This window comes from Camellia sinensis, chromosome 1 (genome assembly GCF_055761805.1).
Source record: "Camellia sinensis isolate YWXY chromosome 1, ASM5576180v1, whole genome shotgun sequence".
NCBI classification, from domain to species: domain Eukaryota; kingdom Viridiplantae; phylum Streptophyta; class Magnoliopsida; order Ericales; family Theaceae; genus Camellia; species Camellia sinensis.
This window is the reverse complement of record NC_138961.1, coordinates 62,844,917-62,867,999: the sequence shown is the minus strand read 5'-3', so window position 1 is coordinate 62,867,999 and position 23,083 is coordinate 62,844,917. Positions and strand designations below refer to the sequence as shown.

At 40.3% G+C, this 23,083-nt stretch overlaps 1 protein-coding gene across 1 annotated transcript in view; it reads left to right on the top strand.

The window, feature by feature from the left end:
• The first annotated feature begins 2,594 nt into the window (after positions 1 to 2,594).
• LOC145798893 (uncharacterized) overlaps positions 2,595 to 23,083 on the top strand; it is a 33,343-nt gene continuing 12,854 nt past the window's right edge. The window contains exon 1 of the mRNA XM_082888219.1: positions 2,595 to 2,831. Coding sequence (XP_082744345.1) covers positions 2,595 to 2,831 — 237 coding nt within the window. The remainder of the gene's footprint in view (positions 2,832 to 23,083) is intronic.

Sequence of the window (23,083 nt, the reverse complement as noted above, 5' to 3'; positions counted from 1 at the left end):
TTGCCTTTATCTGCCATCTTCCGCCTAGATATATATATATATATATATTTTTTTTTTCTTTCTCATTTTTTGTTCATTGTAACTCTATTTCCTTATTTTGTAGATGGTAGGCAGGATAGCCGAAATCGGCTGCCGTCAACATGATGCTATAGAACAGATCGGCTTCTTGAAAGTCGAAGTTGACAATGAAAAGAACAAGGCTGTGATAACCTCTCAAAGGGCCGATTCCAAGGCATCGCAAGCAGTAGAAGAACGTACGAGAGCCGACTCTGAGACCGAGCGAGTGATGAATGCCAACCAGTTAAGGCTTGCCACCGAAGAGAGGGCAAATGCGAGCGAAGATGCGCTCAACTTAGCTAAGGAGGTGATCGCCAAGCTGGAAGCCGACTTGGAAGAATCGAGGAAGGCAAAGGAAATAGCCGACTCCGAGATTTCCAAAGCGTTCCAAGCTGGGAAGGATGCCGCTTTGGAAAACTATGTGGAAAAAGTGCTTAAGTTCGAGAATTGGGGCTTCAAGCACGGCTGGCTCAAAGCCCTCACTGCTACGGATGTGACATTGGCACAGCCGATTCCATACGAGTAGGTGGACATTGAGCCGCTGGCGTCTGACCTTGAAAATTGATTAGGGGATATTTTGGTTTTTGCTAGGCATCTTAGATGCATAGTTTTCGTAGGTTTTTGTTAGTAGATTTTCATTTCTTTAAATGTAAGCTAATTTTCATGTGTAAAATGACTGCTATTTGTGCTCAATTTATAAATGAAAATTTTCTATGCTTTCCATTTTACTACATATACTATTTGTCTTTAATATATTAATGTCAATTCCTTATGCTTTTCTGTTTGCTACGTATGAGGAAATTAAACATCCAATGAAATAACCAAATCAATTAAGCATCCTCTGCCTCTTTGCAATTTAGCCGAATAAATAAGAGACATCGACAGTTAACAATTTGGAAAGGCATGAGTTCAATAAACTAACGAGTAAAATGGCACAAGGCTGATTAGATTAATAAATCTGCCCTTACCCCAGTTAGTGTAAGAACTAGGGCGCCAAATGAAACTAGCTCGTGGGGCGGCAGGTGCAGGAGTTGATCAGCACTAGGCTTGGACATTTGCCGATTATATTAATGAATCTGTTCATGGAGCGGCTGGGGCACTCAAGCTGATTATATTAATGAATCTGCCCTTGCCCCAGCTGGTGCACGAACTGGAATGCCGAATAAAATGAGCTCATGAATATTCGAGACTAATAAGTAGAATGGCTTAAAGTCCCGATGTTTGGAGCGGCTGGGCACTCAAGCTGATTAGATTAATGAATCTGTTCATGGAGCGATTAGGGCACTTAAGCCGATTAGATTAATGAATCTGCCCTTGCCCTAATTGGTACACGAACTGGAACGCCGAATAAAATGAGCTCATTGTGCGGCTGGAGCACATGAGATGATCAGTTCCATGCTTGGATACTTTGCCAATTAGATTAATAAATCTGTTCATGGAGCGGCTGGGGGACTTAAGCCGATTAAATTAAAGAATTTGCCCTTGCCCCAGCTGGTGCACGAACTGGAACGACGAATAAATTGAGTTCATTGTGCGGCTGGAGCACATGAGATGATCAGTACCATGCCTGGATACTTTGCCGATTAGATTAATAATTCTGCCCTTGACCAAGCTGGTGCATGAACTGGAATGCCGAATAAAATTAGCTCATGGAGCAGCTGGGGCACATGAGATGATCAGTACCATGCCTGGATACTTTGTCGATTAGATTAATAAATCTGTCTTTGACCCAGCTGGTGCATGAACTGGAATGCCAAATAAAATTAGCTCATGGAACGGCTGGGGCACATGAGATGATCGGCGTCAGGTTTTAAAATTTAGCATTGATGAGATCGCCTCGTGGGTGCTGCACCTGTAAGGTATAAATGGAGCGAATGGTGGGTGCGCGGAAAGGTCACTGTGGTGCTCAGAGTCAATAAATTGAGGGAGGGAAAGAGCAGTGTGGACAACTTGTGGATGGCAAGAAGGTTATTCTTTAACAGCAAAGGAGAAGGGAGGACACTTGCAGAGTTAGACGCAGAAATAAATCGAGGTGGCGAGCCAATGCGCACGGGGAGCAAGACGTCGAGGGAGCATGAAAAACTCCAGTCCCCATATCGTCGAAGTAGGTCACCCAGAAAGGAGAAATAGCAACGGGGTAGCTCCCCTCAACCACGCTCGAGAGGAGAAACAGTACAACGTCGCACCCATTGAGTTTTGTAATTTTTATGGGGAACAAACCAATGACGGAAGCGGATTCAATTGTGCACGACCCAAATGTGGCAGTCGAGTTTGCTCGACAAATTTTCCCACAAGAAGTCTAGTAGTCGGTGCTTGGTCGTCCTGACTTCGAAGTGTTTCGAGAGGGCATCCATGGAGCAGTGAAAGGGCTCTATACCGTCTATGAAATCGGCATGTGTCTTCGTACTGCGCGGCGGAAGATAGAGTAGAAGGATGAATACATTCGAAGCTTAGAAGCTCGCGCGGAGAAGGCTGAGCACGAGCTAAGAAAGGTCAAAATCGCCAAGACACAATCAGCCGGACAAGCTAACCCGATTATGGAGGAAATGGTGACCCAACGGCTTATAAGTCATGCAATTGCTGATCATGATACGGCGAGCATTTTTGCGATAGAGGCCGCAAAGGGTAGGTCTTATGAACAAGGCTTCTACGATGGCTGGAAAGTTGGGATACAGAGGACTAAGGAAAAGTTCGCCGAGGAGGTTTGCCGATGTGAAAACTGTGGGTTTAAGCACGGGTGGATCAAGGCTCTCGAGGCCGCAGAGGCTCTCTGGGTAACAGGCGTTGATTCGGCGTCACCATTATATTAGAGTTGTCATTTTCCCTTCGCGGCCTTCGAAGGCGAGAGGAGGGATGACAAGGGGGATGTCGAATAAAATTAAACATATTATATCGCTCTAACATAGATTAGGAGCGAATTAGGTATTATCGATTAATTCAATAAAACATATTATTTTACATGTTTGCATGTCATTTCAGTTTATGTTGCATGTTGTTTTAGTTTACGTTTAAACATATTATCAATCATTTTCCATCTTTCATCAACTACGTTTATGCTTGTTAATCATAACTCATGAAATGCGTGCCGAATCCGAATGCTCACTCGGCCCAAATATGCCCTGCATGGATGGGGCTCCAAATTCGGAGGCTTTTTAACGTGGCCAATCGTGCATTCTACGAAGGGCTCTCTGAATCCGGAGACTTACTCGGCCCAAACGTGTCTAGCACGGATGAGGCTCCGAATTCGGAGGCTTTTAACTTGGCCAATCATTTATCACAAAGGGCGCTCCGAATCCGGAGGCTTACTCGGCCCAAAAGTGTCATTCACTGATGGAGCTCTGTATTCGGAGGCTTTTTAACTTGGCCAATCGTGGATCACGAAGGGCGCTCCGAATCCAGAGGCTTACTCGGCCCAAAAGTGTCATTCACTGATGGGGCTTCGAATTCGGAGGCTTTTTAACTTGGCCAATCATGGATTCCACGAAAGGCGCTTCGAATCCGAAGACTTACTTGGCCCAAAAGTATCATTCACTAATGGGGCTCCGTATTCGGAGGCTTTTTAACTTGGCCAATCATTAATCACGAAGGGCGTTCCGAATCGGGAGGCTTTCTCGGCCCAAAAGTGTCATTCATTGATGGGGCTCCGTATTCGGAGGCTTTTTAATTTGACCAATTGTTAATCACGAAGGGTGCTCCAAATTCGGAGGCTTACTCGGCCCAAAAGTGTCATTCACTGATGGGGCTCCGTATTCGGAGGCTTTTTAACTTGGCCAATCATGGAGCACGAAGGGCACTCCGAATCCGGAGGCTTACTGGCCAAACAGTGTCATTCACTGATGGGGCTCCGAATTCAAAGGCTTTTTAACTTGGCCAATCGTGGATTCCACAAAGGGCGCTTTGAATCCGGAGGCTTACTCGGCCCAAAAGTGTCATTCACTGATGGGGCTCCGTATTCCGAGGCTTTTTAACTTAGCCAATCATTAATCACGAAGGGCACTCCAAATCCGGAGGCTTTCTCGGCCCAAAAGTGTCATTCACTGATGGGGCTCCGTATTCGGAGGCTTTTTAACTTGGCCAATCGTGGATTCCACGAAGGGCGCTCCAAATTCGGAGACTTACTTGGCCCAAAAGTATCATTCACTGATGGGGCTCCGTATTCGGAAGCTTTTTAACTTGGCCAATCGTTAATCACGAAGGGCGCTCCAAATTTGAAGGCTTACTTGGCCCAAAAGTGTCATTTACTGATGGGGCTCCGTATTCGGAGGCTTTTTAATTTGGCCAATCGTTAATCACGAAGGGTGCTCCGAATCCGGAGGCTTACTTGGCCCAAAAGTGTCATTCGCTGATGGGGCTCCGAATTCGGAGGCTTTTTAACTTGGCCAATCGTGGATTCCACGAAGGGCACTCTGAATCCGGAGGCTTTCATCTTCAAACTAAAATTGCACATAGTGAAATAAGTATTCTTGCATTGTAAAAGTGAAAGTTTGTGCACAACGAACATTCAAAAAAAGTTATCATGCCCCACAAGTCAGGTTAATGATAGAATTTACGCAAATGCGTGGAATTCCAAGGACGCGGTAGACTTCTCCCGGACATGTCTTTGAGCCGATATGTCCCTGTTCCCGTAATTGAATCGATCTGATAGAGGCCGTCCCAGTTAGGACCTAGTTTTTCGTCGGCCGGATTCCTGGCAACTGGGAGTACTTTCTTGAGGACCAATTCTCCCGGTGTATAACAACATAGATGAACATGTTGATTATATGACTTAGCAAGCTGTTACTGGTATCGCGCCATGGATGCAAGTGCACGATCTTGTCATTCTTCAATCAGAGTCAAATCCAGGGTAATATCATGTCATTTCGGCCCATATAAAAACTTTCGATTTCAGGGTTGGGAGGTCGATCTCTAGGGGGATGATTGCCTGGGTTCCGAAGCATAAAACAAACGGCGTTTGCCCAGTGGATTGCCTCGGAGTGGTGCAATGAGCCCATAATACACTCGACAATTCTTCAACCCATCTGCCTTTAGCTTTCTTCAGCCTCTTCTTGATGCCGTCCAAGATGGCTTTGTTGGAGGCTTCAGCTTGACCATTGTTCTGTGGATAAGCCGGGGTGGAGAAATAGGGCCGAATACCATACGTGCTGCATAGTTCTCGGTAGACTCCATAATCAAATTGGGTGTCGTTGTCTGAAATGAGTGCTCTTGGAATGCCAAATCGTGTTATGATATTCTTCCATACAAACCGCCTAACATCCGTATCTCGAATGTGTGTCAGTGCCTCCGCTTCGACCCATTTTGTGAAGTAATCTGTCGCAACTATCAAGAATCGCTTGTTCCCTAGGGCCCGAGGCAACGGCCCGATGATATCAAGCCCCCATTGAGCAAACAGCCAAGGGCTGGTGATTGAGCTCAACTCCTCAGCAGGCAAATGAGTTAAAGGGGAAAACTTCTGGCACTGTTCACATTTCATAACGTAACACTTGGCATCAGCTCTCATGGTCGGCCAGTAGTATCCCTGTGTTATAGCTCGATGAGCCAAAGAACACCCACCAGAATGGGCACCACAACTACCTTCGTGTATTTCAGTCAAGAGTTCTTCGACTTTATCCGGATGAACGCATTCTAGGTATGGACCAGAAAGGAATTTTTTGTAGAGCTTCCCCTGCGAATCTAGGTAATGTCACAGGGCTTTGTTGCAGTTTGTGCGCTTCTTTTTTATTCGTTGGGAGCTGTTCGGAAAATAGAAATGCAGTGATAGGGTCCATCCAACTTGGACCTGATTCTATGATATTGATCTAACTTGACTTTGGGAGGGCAATGCTCGGCGGGATGAATCCTACTTCAATTGTCCGTTTAATTTCTAAGTTGATGGTGGAGGCTAGGCAAGCTAGGGCGTCGGCGTGTGTGTTGTGATCTCGGGTTATTTGATTTAGTTCATGATGGTCGAATTTTTCTAGCAAAGAATTCACCATTTTCATGTAAGCTGCCATACGGTCATTTTTGGCTGCGTATTCCCCTTTCAATTAGTTGATGACTAGCTTTGAGTCGTAGAAGATAAGCAGATGCCGAGCACCAAGGAGAAGTGTATTCTATAAGCCGGTTAACAATGCTTCATATTCGGCCTCATTGTTCGATGCTTCGAAGCCCAATTTGATAACCTGCTCGATTACTGCCCCGTCGGGAGCCATGATCATTACGCCCGCCCCACTGCCACGTTGGTTGGACGATCCATCACAATACAACTGCCAATGTCCCCAACATAAATTCTTCAGTTCGGCTTAGGTTGAATTTGATCAGACTTAAAGTCAGCGAGGCCTCCAGCAAATTCGGCCACAAAGTCGGCGAGCACTTGCCCCTTGATTGAGGTCCTAGGCAGAAATTGAATATCATACTGATCGAATTCAAAAGCCCACTTTGAAATGCGCCCTGAGGCTTCTGTACTGCGAAGTACTGACCGGAGGGGGTAGTCTGTTAGTACCCCAATGGTATGCCCCTGAAAGTAATGCATCAATTTTCTTGCTGCCATGACGAGAGTAAAGACGAGTTTTTCCAACGAAAGGTAGAGTGTTTCGATGTCAACCATTGCTTTGCTTACATAATAAACTGGCCGCTGCTCCCCCAGTTCTTCCTTTAGCAATACGGCGCTGACGGCCTGGTTGGAAACTGCTAGATATAAAATGAGCAGATCACATGCCGCAGGTGTTGTCAAGAGTGGAACTGATTGGAGGTAAGCCTTCAAACCATTCAAAGTGGTTTCGCACTCAGGGGTCCATTCAAAAGCTTTACCGTGCCGAAGGGTATGAAAGAATTTTTGGTAGCGATCTGTGGAACGTCTGATAAACCTGTTGAGCACGGCGGCCATCCCCATCAGTTTTTGAATCTCTTTGACTGACTGAGGAGAGCCGAGTTCTAGAATTGTTGTGATTTGCCTCGGGTTGGCTTCGATTCCACGGTGGTTAACAATGTAGCCAAGGAATTTTCCAGATCCGATCCCAAATGCACATTTGGAAGCGTTCAGCTTCATTTTATACTTGCGCAGAATGCCGAATGTCTCTTCTAGATCGGTTAGATGAGTTCGCTCTTCTTTGGACTTGACCACCATATCGTCAATATAGACTTCCATAGTATGGCCGAGTTGCTCCTTGAACATGGCAGTGACTAGTCTTTGGTAAGTTGCATCCGCATTCTTCAGCCCGAAAGGCATAACCTTATAGCAATAGGTTCCTCTTGGGGTGAGGAATGCAGTTTTGTCTTGGTCCTCCAGATGCATGGCAATTTGGGGGCCTCTCTTTTTTGTAATGATCCCTGGAAAATGTTTTTAATTGGGGGTATTTTGTGACGTAATCGGTGGGACATCTTTCTTACACCAGTGTGAATGTTGTCATTACCGTCTAATCTCCCTCTACCTCGAAGGACCCTCAAGAACAGGCAAAACCGCCTGGGCCAGAAGCCTCGGACGACACAATTACTTCTCCGGCAGAATAAGCTTCAAGGACTACGACCAAGACGCCGTCTACAACGTCATAGACGACATCAAATACTCGACAATCCCTACCGAATTAATGAAGAATTTAGTAGGCTGCCAGAGAGATTTCCATGTATTTGTTAAGTTCCAACCAGATCTCACTATTAGAGGAGAAATTCCTTGTATTTTATTAACAAATGGGGACAGTAGTTGGTTAGATGCAATGCCCCCAAAAATGGAACTTTGAGGCAGGACCCAGATATATAGACAGCTGTAAATACGGAGATTCGGAATTTAAAATTTGAATTCCCGCCCATTACTGTTCATTCACGCGGAATTCTGTGCAACTTTGCTTTATCTCCAAGCAAAACCACCACGATCGTGACACGTGGGTGGACAAGATCCGGCCACGTCTACTCACACCACTTACACCAAATAGTGATTACTATTTGGTGTGAGTACGGATTTAATCTCCACCTTACACGTCATCATCCGTACGTCCATCGACGGATGAAATTGCCTATCGGGTACAATTTCAACAGGGGGGCACTAGTAATATTATATATAGTGCCCCCCCCCACCTGGTGTGACCTCCCTCTGTAGGCATCTAGGAAACTCATACGTTGATGATATGCCGTGGCATCTACGAGTTGGTCTATTCTGGGGAGGGGAAAACAGTCATTGGAACAAGCTTTGTTTAAGTCCGTGAAATCCACACAAACACGCCAAGTCCCATTTTTCTTCTTTATAACCACAGTATTTGACAGCCATGTAGGATAGGTCACTTCTCGGATTGCCCCAGCATCAAGCAACCAGTCAACTTCTTCAACAACTGCAGTAGTGTGTTCTGCGGCCGACCGCCGGCTTTTCTAAATGATCGGCTTACATTTAGAATCGATGTTTAAACGGTGCTGAGAAATAAATGGATCCACCCTCGGCATCTCATATGGTGACCACGCAAATACATCAAGGTTGCTAAGTAAGAAGGAAATTAGCTGCTGCCTGTCAGCTCTATTCAGGGAAGCGTCGACCATAAAGAACTTGTCAAGATTCTCGTCAATTTCAACTCGATCCAGGGCTTCAATTGCCTTTTCACTTGGGAGCCACTCAACATCGTCGAGGCTCTCTTGATCTGGCACCTTAATTGAATTCACTTCCAACTCTCTCGGTATCTTTACGGCAAGAAGATAGCATGCCTGTGCCGATTTCTGGGAACCACGAATTTGTTCAATGTCGTGTTCAGTCGGGAAGCGAAGTAGTTAATGATAGGTGCTTGGCACGGCCTGCATGGTATGCAGCCAAGTTCGTCCCATGATGAGATTATACGGCGAAGGAAGCTTGACAACCAAAAATTCCACATCCACTGATCGAGAGCCTGCTCGAACTGGCAGCGTGATTTTGCCCAACGGATATTTCGGATTAGCGTTGAAGCCGAATAGCGGATAATGAGCTGGAGACAGGTTCGACTCCATGAAGCCAAGTTTGATGAAGATCTTGTAGTACATAACTTCTGAAGTACTCCCTTAGTCAATGAGAACACGCTCAATAGTGAATCGATTTACGCGTAGTTCGATGACCAAGGGATCAATGTGGGGGAGCGTCACGCCGACCAAATCAGAGTCATCGAAAGTAATGCTCGCAACTTCATGGGGCCATTTCGCCGATGTGATTTGCTTTTGGGTGTTAGGATGTGACTGAATTGTATGTACTGCGGATGCCATCGGCAGGCTGTATATCATATGGATTACGTCGAGTGGAGGTGAATCCTGCCGTAAAGCAACTGTTTTGGCTGAGTTGTCCTTTCGGACGTGTTGCTTAAGCCGACCGTCTTGTACTAACTCCTCCAGATGATCCTTCAACGCATAATAACTATCAGTATCATGACCGTGATCCTTGTGATATTCGCATTGCCTATCCCGTCTCCTCGTGTCGGGAGGTCTGATCATTTTGGGTGGCCATTTGAAGAACAGAAGGTGTTGAACTTTAGACATAACCATGCTGATCGGCTCTAACAACTTCGTATATTTCTTATCGGCACGCCTTGTGCGCCTGCTATCCACTTGAAGTTGTTCATTAGCTCGGTGGGAACATTGGTCATTTGATCGACCCAAATCTCATCTTTTGTCTCGTTTAGCCCGATTCTGTGGTTCAAGGCTTCGCGATGGTATAGAATTTATCGGCTGAACGATTTCAGATGTGGTCGTCTTGTTGGTCTTGTGCCCGGCTTTGACCCACAGGGCGTCATCTTCCACTTTGCAGTATTCCTCGACTTTCTTCATAAACGACCAAACTGTGTTGGGGGGCCTTCTAGTCAAGGAACTACGAAGGGCACTATCAGGATGCAACCCCATTTTAAAGGCGGTGATGGCCATGGAGTCATTGCAGGCGTCATCTACGAGATTGAAGTATTCCCAATAGCGCACCGAATACGCACACAAGGTTTCCCCTGGTTGGATTTGCATTGCCCAGAGAGAATCGGCTTGTTTCGACTAGACCTCGTTGGTGATGAACCTTGCCCTGAAGGATTTTTGGAGTTAATGGAAGCTCTTGATCGATGCCGGTTCCAATTTATAATACCATCTGACGGCCAATGGTCCCAAACTGCTCAGAAATATTCTGCACATGAGGGCCTCGTCGTCTGCATGCAGCGTCATAGCTTGCTTATAATGATGGATGTGATCAGTGGGATCTAATTTTCCGTCGTTTAGGGTGAACGGTGGAGCTTTGAACTTTTTGGGTAGTACTGACCTTGCGATCCGTCACACAAAGGGGTTATGTTGATCCTCTTCGTCTGAATCATTTCTTCTTCTCTTATTCCGTGCATGCGGACTTCCTTCGGAAGAGCTAGAGACTTCTACTCGTCCCTTCTTTTTAGAGTCTGGAGACGATGAGTTTGAGTCATTGCCATTATCATGTCTCCTAATTTGAGGTCGTCAACCATCCCTTTTTAGAGGTCATCCCAGATCTTGGCGTGCGGCCTGTTGGGATTTTGCCACCTCCAAGGCCAAATCCTGTCGAAGGCGCTTATTCTCTGCTATCATGTTTTCCAACCTCTGTTCATTTTGCTTTGCCTGTTCCATAATCGCTTGCATTGTCTCTTGTGATGATGTCGAAGGTGAGTCAAAGTTTAAGGCTCTTCTTGCGGCAATATTCTCTGGCCCAAGCATGTTCCTTGGGGTGGTATCATTTCATGGCGTAAGGTCGTCAGCGACTACCGGAGGATCTTCTGTCATGCCCGCCACGGATGTGTTGGAGTATTCCCATAGACGACACCAATTGTGGAGAAGTGGTTTGGAAATACTCTCTAGATCCTGTAGGATGCTCTGAGATCCTCAGCTAATCACCTGAAAAGGAATGAACACTCTGGTCGGGGGTGCCGAAATTAGCACTCCGACGGACAAGTCAGTATCTACTCTCTTGGTTGCTTGTATCTTAAGTTAATATTACTTGTTCTCACCTTTTCTTTGGCTGATGTTTCTCTATTTATATTTTCTTTTGGGCCCCAAGGTCGGGCCCACTTTTAATCTATTGAACGTTTATTTATTTGGCTCTTGTTTGACTGATTAGTCTATTCAGCTTTGTGACTGTCCAAGGTGAGGCCGAATACAAATTCTCTCCTTGATTGTCCTCATACTGTTATTTGGCTTTATTGCCTCCACAATATTCGGCTCCCACAGTTTGGTAATTGAAGGAAGACCTTTTTGGTTGTACAATTAATAGAGTCGTGGTTGGTAGTTAGCCAATCCATTCCTAAGATTACATCAAAACTACTGATGTAGAGTGGAATCAAATCGGCATATAAAATTTCACCTTTTAGGGATATAGCATAGGACTTATAAACATTAGTACTAAGTGCAGAGCCACTAGATGGAAAAGACACAGATAAAGCATATCCTAGGGACTCAGGACTTAGTGTTAAATTGGGAGTGAAGTGTGGAGCAACAAAAGAATGAGTTGATCCAAAATCAATGAGACTATGAGATGAATGTACACATATTGAAAGTGTGACACCACGTTTTCGGTAACATCGAGGTTTCCAAGCACCAAAGCAAAATCTCTCCCTTAACGTCTCTGTTCTTTTTTCTCTATTCTGATTTTTTGGACTGATCCAGGGGTACTCGTCAAGTTTGGACAATCTCTCACCATATGACCAATCTAAGCACATTTGAAACATGTTCCCTTCACCCGGTGGCACTATTCTCGATGAGCATTTCCATAAGTTGGACAGTTAGGGATGGTGCTACCTCTGGTGATAGTAACGCCTTGGTTGGCTAAATTGGTTGGGCCACTAGATCCCGTATTCGTTCTTTTTGATGGTGCAAAATTGGACCCTCCAGCTGGTTCTCCTCAAAATTGCTTCTTTTGACCCATTCCACCATAACGTGAGATTTTGACTTCTTTCTCTGCGATGTATGCTCGATGTACCACCTCTGCATAGGTTAGTAATTTTAGAACCTCGATCTTGCTTTTGATTTCTTCATCTAATCATGCTTCGAATTTCCTCGCCTTTCGGGGCCTCTGTTGGAATAACATAAGTTGCAAATTGTGCCAGCCGTGTGAACTTGATTTCATACTCGGCTACTAACATTGTTCCTTGCTTTAAGTGTAAGAATTCCGACGCCTTTTGCTCTCGTAGCAAGTCTAGAAAATACTTTTCATAGAAGACTTCTAGAAACCTTGCCCAAGTCCTAATCTTTTCTCTTTCCAGGTTAAGAAGCCACTACTCTTGGGCATCTTCTTTAAGGGTGAAGGTGGAAAAAGTCACCTTCTGCGCTTTAGTACAGGGCAGTGTATGGCAAATTTTTCCATGTCCCTAACCTAAGCTTCTGCCAACAATGGGTTTGAATCCCTGGCGAATGTTGAAGGTTTTAGGTCTTGGAATTGCTTTATTGTACTGGGTCCTTCTCGGTTTTCTGATATGCCATTAATTACATTATTTTACAAGACTTGCAAGAAGCCAGTAACAGTTTTTTCTACTATTGTTTCTATTGATTCAGCTCCAACAGACATTGATCCGGTACTATTTTCATCATTAGCCATAACTACAGAATAAAAGTTTTAATGAACCCAATCCACAATTCCTATTCGTTCATACTAATTCTTAATCATTACACTTAATTCACACAAAACAAAATGCATACATTATTCATAGAAATATCCCCTCAACTTTTCTTTGCTTTTGGCAAAGTAGCGATTGAAGGGGGACAAAACATATCCTCTCAGCTTTTCTTTGCCTCCAATAGAGTAGTGATTGAAGAGGGACAAACATGATAATTTCTACATAAGGTGAATCCCTACAAAACACTCCCTACCCTACTTCTTAATTTTGCATGTGTCCTATGCTCCGATGTGTTTTTTTTTTTAATTTTTTTTATACCACTTTTGTCATGACCCAAACTCGGTACCTAAAGGCTAGGCATCGTGACAGGACAAAAACATAAGTCAATACCAAAATGTATCATATAAAAAACACGACAGAATAAAATAAAAAGGTACCCAAATATTTATATAATCAAAAATATATGTTGGAGCTTTTATTTATTTACATTATCGGAGCTAAAATTATGGTTACAAAGTGCTTGCGTCTACTGAAGCCCTGGTCCAACATAAGGATAAGGGAACAAGTCCCTCCCTAAGCTTCATCACCTGAAAGTGGTTAACAACTATAAGCACCTGACAGAGTGAGAAATATTATACTGAGAGTATAAGGGTATAAAAATCACCATAGATAATTATTGGGCTAAACAGAAAATCATTTGCAGAAATTATTATAAATAACAAACATATAATACATAAATCATATAAGCAAAATAATTATAATCACGGTACAGAACAGAACAGATGGTCAATGGATATTTAAGTCCCCCAGACATAGGACCTTCAAAGGGCCAGATATTTGAGTCCCCATGCATGAGACTTTTAGAGGGCCAGATATTTGAGTCCCCGGGCATAGGACCATTAGAGGGTTACAAAAGTGATAACAGAACAGAACAGAGGGTCAATGAATCCATGACAAATAGAGAGTCACTTAAGGTGACAACAGAATAGAACAGAGGGTCATATAAAGTGACAATTCAAAGGGCTAATGGATATTAAAGTCCCCCAAGGCATGGGACCGTCAGAAGGCTAATGGATATTAAAGTCCTCCCAAGGCACGGGACTATCATAGGGTCGATGATTATGTACAAATAATTGTTCAAAAACACATTTAGAAAATAATTATATCCATGGGTTTAATATTTAAACAAATCGGGTTCATTTAACAAATTACATACTTAAAAACTAATATAATTTATAAAATAGATTTTACATAAAACAGTATATGGTAGCTCAAAATATAATAAAACTCACCTCAATATTAATTCCTAACTTTCATTTTTGATCCCGACTCACCCTCTCATACACCCCTCGTTTTTTTTTTTTTTGTCCCCTATGATTTCCTTAGCATGTAACTCACTTATTTATAAGTGATAAAACTCTCACTATGCACCACTTTGTCACCATGTGGTGAAATTTGCACAAGTTCGTCATATTCTACTATGGCAAAAAAAAAAATGTTATAATTTCATTTTTTTAAAGATTAAATAAATATATTTTGGGGGGTCATACCATCACTATGACTTAATTTGATTAGTCAAAAACTTACTACATCATTTTAACACATGGCAATATTTAATTTGATCATCATGTAATCTTGATTTGAGACCAATTAGACACGTTTGAAGATTTAATTTGCTAATAATTATGGCATATTTTTGTAAGCCTTTGTAATACGTGGCAATTTGTAATTGACTGAAATTTTTCACGCATACTATACCCCTTGTAACGCCCTGATATTTTAAACCAATTTATAATTACCGTCCTTTATTAATCTCCAATTTTGAAGCATAAAGAAGAATTATAGAAAATTAATCAAAGTACAACTATTTCATAAGTCTAGCATTTATCTTTCTCATAGAAGTTACATTTTCACTTTACAACATTAGCGATAACAATAACAATACATTAAAGTTCAAGAAATAAAGGAGATACAACAAAATGCCCAAAGAGGGCTTACACCTTCCAAGGCTAGGGCTTTGATTGCATACATAAGTGGAATTTCTATCCCAAGCACATAAACTCAGTGGCTATAATCACACAACCCCAGTGGCTATAATCACACAAAACATGCAAAATAAACTTTTGTGCTCCATTAGGATCTCCACCAATTCCTAACTGAGTGGAGGTACATCGTTATAATCTGAAATATTTGTTATGATAGGAATGAACTAATGCCCAGTGGAGAATACATTTAACAGGGTATATAAACATTTGATAAAATCATGTGTAATCTCAAAATCTGTTGCTCCAAAATTTTTATTCAAACAAATCCATATGAGTATATATATATGTAGAAGAATATAAAATGTTTCCAAACCATTCCACATTCTCCGTCCTCACACGAATGGGCCAGTGGGCATCTCACACTTTTCAAATTTATCGTCCTCACACGATCGGGCATGTGGACACTTCAAACATTTCCCACATTTATCGTCCTCACATGATTGGGCACGTGGGCATCTAATTTCCCCGGACTATTTTTCATGACCCGAACGCACCCCTATGGATTAAGGTCATAACCAGCTAGTAATCAAGAGATTACCTATGGCCTCGAACCTGATTAGACATAACGCAACAGAGTAAAGGGGCCAAAATGGAAGCAACTTAAAATTTTTGTCCAATGAGCTATGCTTACATGGTATGTTCAAAACATTTCCTATATACTTGATAATAACTCACAGCACATATCAACAGTTAACATCTTGTACATCCAGGATCATTCAAACATATAGTCAGCTATACCCCAAAGAAAGCTTATACACAAACATGGTCTATTATGATCAACGGAAGTAGCGAAGGAAGAAACAAAAGATTATAAACAAAGCCTCTTGCGTGAGGCACCTGAGCTGACTTCACAAAACTTAGGTTCCTTTCTTAAACTCCACTAAGGCTGGGGTTAAACGTCCCTTTGCTCACCTACATACATATAAATAAAAGTGAGTTAATGCCTAGTGAATAATACCAAAATAAAGAGGTTAATGAATGAGATTCGTTCATAAATGAGTCATACTTATAATGTAAACATTTGAACCACTATTCTCATTCACATTAGATTTACAAATCTTAACAAAGCAAAACGACCTTGGGTCCAACACATCATATCCATATGCAAAACGACCTCAGGTCCGATTCTTATATAAAACAAAACAACCTTGCTACCATCTATACAAAACGACCTCAGGTCCAATACTCATTCATAGACTGACTTCAGGTTTATTGGATCCATGTACCAATAACCACCTGTCCTCCACATCGTATTACCAAATGACCTTGGGTCCACTATTCTTATATTCATGATTGTGCACATGTGATCGGAATCTCATCCGTACCCATATTCAAAACGACCTTTGGTCTAACCAATTCTTTATTCAAAACTACCTTTGATCCAATTCAAACATATCAAACGTATCAAACGGCCTCGGGCCCAATTTAAACATATCAAGCGTATCAAATGGCCTCAGGCCCATTCTCTTTATGTTCATATCTATGCGTATTTCATAGTCATGATCATGATCACTTTTCATTCAAACGGCCTTTGGCCCAATCAATTATGTCCGACGGCCTTTGGCCCAATCAATTATGTATAACGAATGTTTGTCCACAATTCAAATTAACAAACTTATGAACTCAAATAGGAGTAAGCAATTCGACGAATAGCATATTTCAAAATATCTTTACTAAGATATTACTCACAGTGTTCTGCTGATGGATTCGTCCTTGTGTTCGACCCTACATAAATCATAACACATATTGGGTCACAAACAATTCAATCAGTTCTTAATTTATTCATTCCTTTTAGGCCTCTTTCTTATCTTCCTGATCTATTTACAATGCTCAATGCATGCCTAAGAGTACTTAGAAGTGAAAGAGAACGGAAAACAAGCCATACAATACGCTTATAAAATTTCTGAAACAGGGCTTCCCACTCGAGCACGGTTTCTGCCGCTCGAGCGGACCCCTTTGGTCTGCAAAAGTACTGGTTGCCTTATTTTTGCGCTCGAGCCTGACTTCGGACGCTCGAGCTGAGAGTCAAAACATGCGATTGACGCTCGAGCGTGACTCTCCCTGCTCGAGCGGACATCAATGTCTGCAAAAGTTTTGGGAGCTAGCATTTCACGCTCGAGCGGCGCCTTCCCCGCTTGAGCGAACATGCCAAATTCTGGAATTTCCAGAATTGTTCTTGAAGTTCAAACTTGGCATTCAAAGGCCCAAAACTCATGTTTTTGGTTCAAAAACGTGGAAACACATTATATATCACAAGGATATAAGCAATATGAGGCCAATCGTTCAAAATCAAGTTCAAATCATTCAATTCCATGTTCATAATTTTGAGGCTCATGCATGTATGATCTTACATAGGTTCATCATCTTCAAAACATGTAGTTGAGTCCCATAACCTCATTTTTCATGGATGCATGTCTTAAATGACTTCCAATTCAACTCATTTAACATGTCTTATACACAAACATGAAGACTCATAACAAATTGTTACTTACATGTATTCATTGACTTCAAATTCATCAAAATCAACTCCATTCATGTTCTTGATTACCATTTAATTTTGAATTCACAAAATTACAAACTCAAACTCATGAATTTACTCACCTAGTAGCTCAAATCTTCCAAATTATAGTTAATTCTTGAGTTAATCTTTAAGATCACCAAGCTCCTTGGTCAATTCTCTATCTTGAGGTCCCTCTCTCTAGAGTGAAATCTCAGCCAAATTGAATTCAAGGGAAAGAATTGAGTGCATATAAGCCTATTTATAGGCTTGCCCAATCTAATTGATTAAGGTTAAGTAATTAAGCTTAATTTAATCGTTCTGAATCTAATTATTTTGACCCAAATCAATTTCTAATTAAATTTCGCCATAGGCTCTAAAAATTACACTGATCATAATGGTACATACAATTCCAGTTTCTAAAACCTCTACGGTTTTCAATTTTTAACTTATAGTAGTAAGTTGACAAATTTTCCTACAGTGAATAGATATAGTTTCAAAAACATGAATAATCACACAATTACTACTAAAAACCAAATTAAACATATAATCACAATCATAATCAAGATTAATTAGTATAACACAGGACAGGGTTATCACACTATTAGTCAAATCCCCACTCCCAAAAAGCCCAACAAACATGGTGAACATCTATTGAAGCCTATATAAAGGCCCATTCCCTCCCACTTTCTCTCTCTCTTTCTCTCTCTCTCTCTCTCTCTCTCTCTCTCTCTCTCTCGCTCTCTTTCCCTCCATCCAATCTCTCTGCAAAATTTCTATGTTAGCGAGTAGTCCTTCTTGAAAGCTCCCTTTCTCTCTCCACTGTTTCTTTCTCTTTCTTACTTTGATCTCTCTCCCTCTTTGTGCAATCTTGTGTCGGCCTTGTATTTTCTTAAATATCAAGAAGCCCAACCCATTCCTCAAACATGACAAACAGTCCTAATGCTTACTATAATATATGCGATATTCACTTTGCGAATGTCAAATCATTTATGGGTCATATAAGAAGACCAAAGCATCGTTCCTTTGTGCTATAGATTGGGGATACTTCAAAATCTGTGGAAGATTGGCTCTCTTGAGCTTTTCAAGAAGGTTTCATAGATGCACTGTCAAAATAACTATCATGGGTTTGTCGAAATCAAGTATTTCATCGATATGTTAGTCTATGTATTGAAAAGAAAGAGACGTCAATCAATCCTCTTCTTACCAAATGGATAGAAGGGACTACTACATGAAGCGAGAAATTCATAAACTTTCTTATTGAATCAAAGCTGATAAAACTTAGCGAGGACACAAAAACATTAAGTTGTTGCTATCAAAAATCTAATTACCTCATATCTTAAACTAGATTAATGATTCATCCACTGAATTTGCCCAAATGAGACTCTTCTAATGAATAGTCTCCAGCGAGTTTCCAAAAAGGGAAACTTTTATTGCGAAGAGTCTCATTTGGGCAAATTCAGGTTGAATGAATTCGTGAATTTGAATTTAGGTTGAATGAATTTTCATGTTTGTAAACTCAATTTATTTGGGTTGTACATCTTCAAAACTCTTCCAAAATATATGAAATGAAATTATTCCAAAATAAATGACATAGTCTATACTTTTATGCTTCACATAGTAATTTTTAGGATTTATTAAATAATCGGAATATGAACATATAAAGTAAATAAAATTCATATCATGGTTTAGTAAAGGCCGATCTTTTGATCGGGTGAGCGGGGGTGCTCAATTAATGACCTTGCCCTCTCATACCTAAGGTTCCGAACAGAGAGAACTTTGGTTATGACAAATAGTGGCCTTGGCACGAGTCATGGGCTTCCTAATTTTCCAAAATATTAGGTTGCGACTCTGAGATCTAATAACGCAGTCCATTTCTGGCAAAAAGTTTGCAATAAAATGGATTTTCTAAAAGTTGCCAAATCTGGACTCTCATCTATGTTTCACATTGCACTAGTGAGACTACATCAAAGAGATAAAGTGTCTGAACTGTTTAACACGCATGGGTATTCCCCGGGCATGCTACTGACATTCTACTCCCATATAACATTACCAACATGCGGAACACAACAAGGATATGATTATACAACATCATTTCCAACACGTGCCTCAGTACATTCTTTTAGTCCAACAACATGGACTCTTATTAGAATGAATAAAATTAAACTATTACAAGTTAATGCCTTAAAGGCTACACATTTCCAGGGCCTTGCCCTTACAATCAATGAGTCACCACTCAATACAAAGAAACCCGTGGCTTAAATTATAAACAAATAACCAAAGGAAACACTACATACGAGCCTCAAGCTCCAAGATCTCCCCAAGTCATCGCCTTGGTGAAGGCACACCAGTTCACCCAAAAGTGATTTCCCTCATAGGGTGAGCATAAAGCCCAGTAAAAATAAACTTAATAAGATGTATGAAGCTTAACAAGGTCATAAGATGAATGCACGTGAAATGATACGATAAAACATGTATTTTCTGTTTTTGAAATAATGAAATGTGAGATTTCCAAAACATCTTTCCAAATCAACAATATTCTTTCGAAATAATTAAGTAGTAAATATAATGAATAAATCTCCAGGGTTAGTGTTCATAATAGTAATTATACAAGTCACTATGCCATTTTTACTAGTATTACTTGGAAGGCTCGGCATCTACCGCGTGGGTTTTAGGTCTTACACTAAGGACACAGAGGTCCACTTAATTCTGTTTTAACACCTCCTCATAGCTGCACCACTGTATTTACCATTTCGATAAGTCAATATATGTATCTCAAAATAACATTACATTTTTTTCGAAATGTGAAATCTCTAGTTACAAATCCATGATATGCACAATGCGATGTATGATTTGTAAACATTTCCCTTTTCCTAATCCACATGAAGTTTCTACAGCAATCAATACAACCCTCCACCGCTTGCCAAAACAATTATCTCTAATTAAAATACAACAACAAGAATAATATTCCAAAATTGTAGCCAAACCAAAATCTCAAATGATTTATACAAAATCATGATAATTTCCAAACAACATTCACACTCCTCACGAGTCTTGTAAATCTCCACCGAAAATATACAATTTTCCCAAAACCGTTCATATCATTTCCAACGAAACCACTATTTCAAAAGTGTAAATAATACTTAGTATTTTTCCAATAATTCAAACATTTCTCAACCAAACCTCATTTCAATTAAAATCTTATAACCATTCCACTTTGTTCTTTTTCCATAAAAAAAACACCCAAAACCCTAGTTTTTTTATTAACCTTTAAAAACCCATCAAAAACCAAATGTTTTCTTCAAAAATACATAACACAACAACCACTAGGTTACTAATCCCAAATCATAACTGAAAAAAGTATTTTTCCCCAAATTTGCGCATTAATAAATATATATCCAAATCTTTTTTTTTTTTTTTTGAAAACCCATAACTAACAAAAATAACACATAACGAAGCTAAACAACATACATACCGTTAAAAAAATCCTTACCTCAACTCTGGAAGAGGAGAAAGCCCCAAAACTCAATGTTGAAGAAAACATGAATTTCTCAAATTAAAACGAAGCTCTCAATGTTACCTATCTTTTCTCCAAAGGACAAAGGTGTAGAGATCAAAGGGTGAGGGTGTATTTGAGGTTTAAAGGTGATTTTTAGAGAGAGAGAGAGAGAGAGAGAGAGATAGTAGATCTAGGGTTTTGAAATGTTTAGAGAGAGAGAGAGAAATGAAAAAATGATCCAAAAAGTAACTTTTACGGACTAATATACTCGAGCGACCAGACATAATAAGTGAGACAACTCGCTCGAGCGCACAGACACAATTGAAGACATCGCTCAAGCGCAAGAACAGTCGCTCGAGTGCACAATACATCCCAGTAGTTCAGACCTGTAGAGGTTTGCTCGAGTGCAAGAAGCGTCGCTCGAGCCCAGATATCAAACTCTCAGTAGTTTTGCAAACTGTAAAAGATTGCTTGAGCGCAAGAAGCTTCGCTCAAGTAAACGAGCAAAATTCTAGGCAAGGACTACTTTGAAAAACGAACTCCCAACCTGTTCCAAACGCAACAACGGCATCCAAATAACCAACTCAATCAAGAATAAGATGTATAAGGGTATGAACTATAAAACAAGGAATCCATATCCGAAATAATACACGGGTCAGGTCTAAGCTAGAATCGTTATAGGTGGGTTTTTTAGTTTTTCCATTTCTTCAATTGAAGGCTTGACAATAGGTGAGTAGGGTTTGGATATTTTCTTAATTATTTTCCAAGATTTATACAGGGTTTTTGGGTTTAGCCTAAATGAGCTGTTGAGTTGGGACACAACGGATTCAACAAAAGTGAATCTTTATTAAATACAAACATATACTCAAGTATAAAAAGGAAACTCTCAAGGATACCTTGCTTTGAATCACTCACACTTGAGTACTTGACTCCACTTTATAGCTTCCAAAAGGGTCACTTCCCTTTATATATAGCCATCAATCTCCTTAATGGATGGTTATTATCATTTTGATCCACATGCTATTATTAAGCCTCTAAAATATTCAAGTATACACTCATGCTTTTCACTATTTTTAGAATTTTCTAAACTATTCTAGTATATAGTAGAGTTTTCTATACTTCTCACTACAACATAAAAGCGTTTTAGAGATCAAATTTTTTGGTTCCTAAAATTGAAAATTTTGTTGCAAAAGACATTTAGGGATCAATTTCTATTGTCGTGAGGATAGTCGCTAAAAAGTTATCCCAAAAAATAAAAAATAAGACTTTTAGTGACAAAATTTTGAAAATGTTACTAATAAATATACTTTTAGGGACAAAATAATTTGGTCTCAAAAAGGTTAATTTTTTGAGATAAAAAATTTGGTCCCCGAAAAGATAATAATTCATCACTAATTTTCAATTTTCATTGCTAAAACTATAATGATAGTTTTCGCAACAAAAATATTTGGTCTCTAAAAAATAATTTTGCCACCAAATTTTGGTGTCTAAAATCTTAATTTTTTCTAGTGCCTCTAAAATACTCTAAAATCTTCTAGATTTCTCTAAATTTCTCCAAACTCCAATATTCTAGAACCTTATAAGATGTTTTAGAATCTTCTAAATTTCTCACTACAAGAAAAAGCATTTTCCGTGACTAAAAAATCCCCTTTGGTCGCTGAAAGTAGCATTTTCGGCGACTAAAAAAGCATTAGTAGCCAAAAGTGAAGACTTTTGGCGACTAAAACAATTTAGTAGCCAAATGTATAGGTATTGGCGACTAAAAATCTATTTGGTCGCCAATATATGGCTTTTACCGACTAAAAAAATTTTAGTAGCCAAAAGTAAGGACCTTTGGCTACTAAAAATAATTTAGTTGCCTAAAGTGAGGCATTTGGCGACTAAAAACATGTTTAGTAGCCAAAAGTGAGGCTTTTACCGACTACAAACATTTTAGTAGCCAAAAGTAAGGCCCTTTGGCGACTAAAAAAAATTTAGTAGCCTAAAGTGAGCTTTTCGGCGACTAAAAACATATTTAGTAGCCAAAAGTGAGCTTTTTGGCGACTTAAAAGAAGTTTAGTCGCCAAAACTGGTAATTTTAGCACGGAAAATTTATTTTTTAACGACTAAAAAATAATTAGTAGCCAAAAGTATAGAATTGGAGGCTAAAATTATGTTTAGTCGCCAAAAGTGGTCTCTTTTTTTTTTGTACTAAATAATTTATTTTTAAATAAATTATGTTTAATAAAAAATAATTATGTTTATATATATAATTTTATATTAATACGGGTTCATGTAGTATATAAATAATATATGTTGCATATATAATCATATGGTGTTATGGAGGCGTAGTGGAAAGAGTGTGTTATATAAGGTTTATGATGTGTGGAAGGTTCATGGTTCGAAAGTGCAAAGGGGTAATTTTTTCTTTTTTCACAAATAAGCTTTTGGCGACTAAAATGTTTGGTCGCCAAAAGCTTGA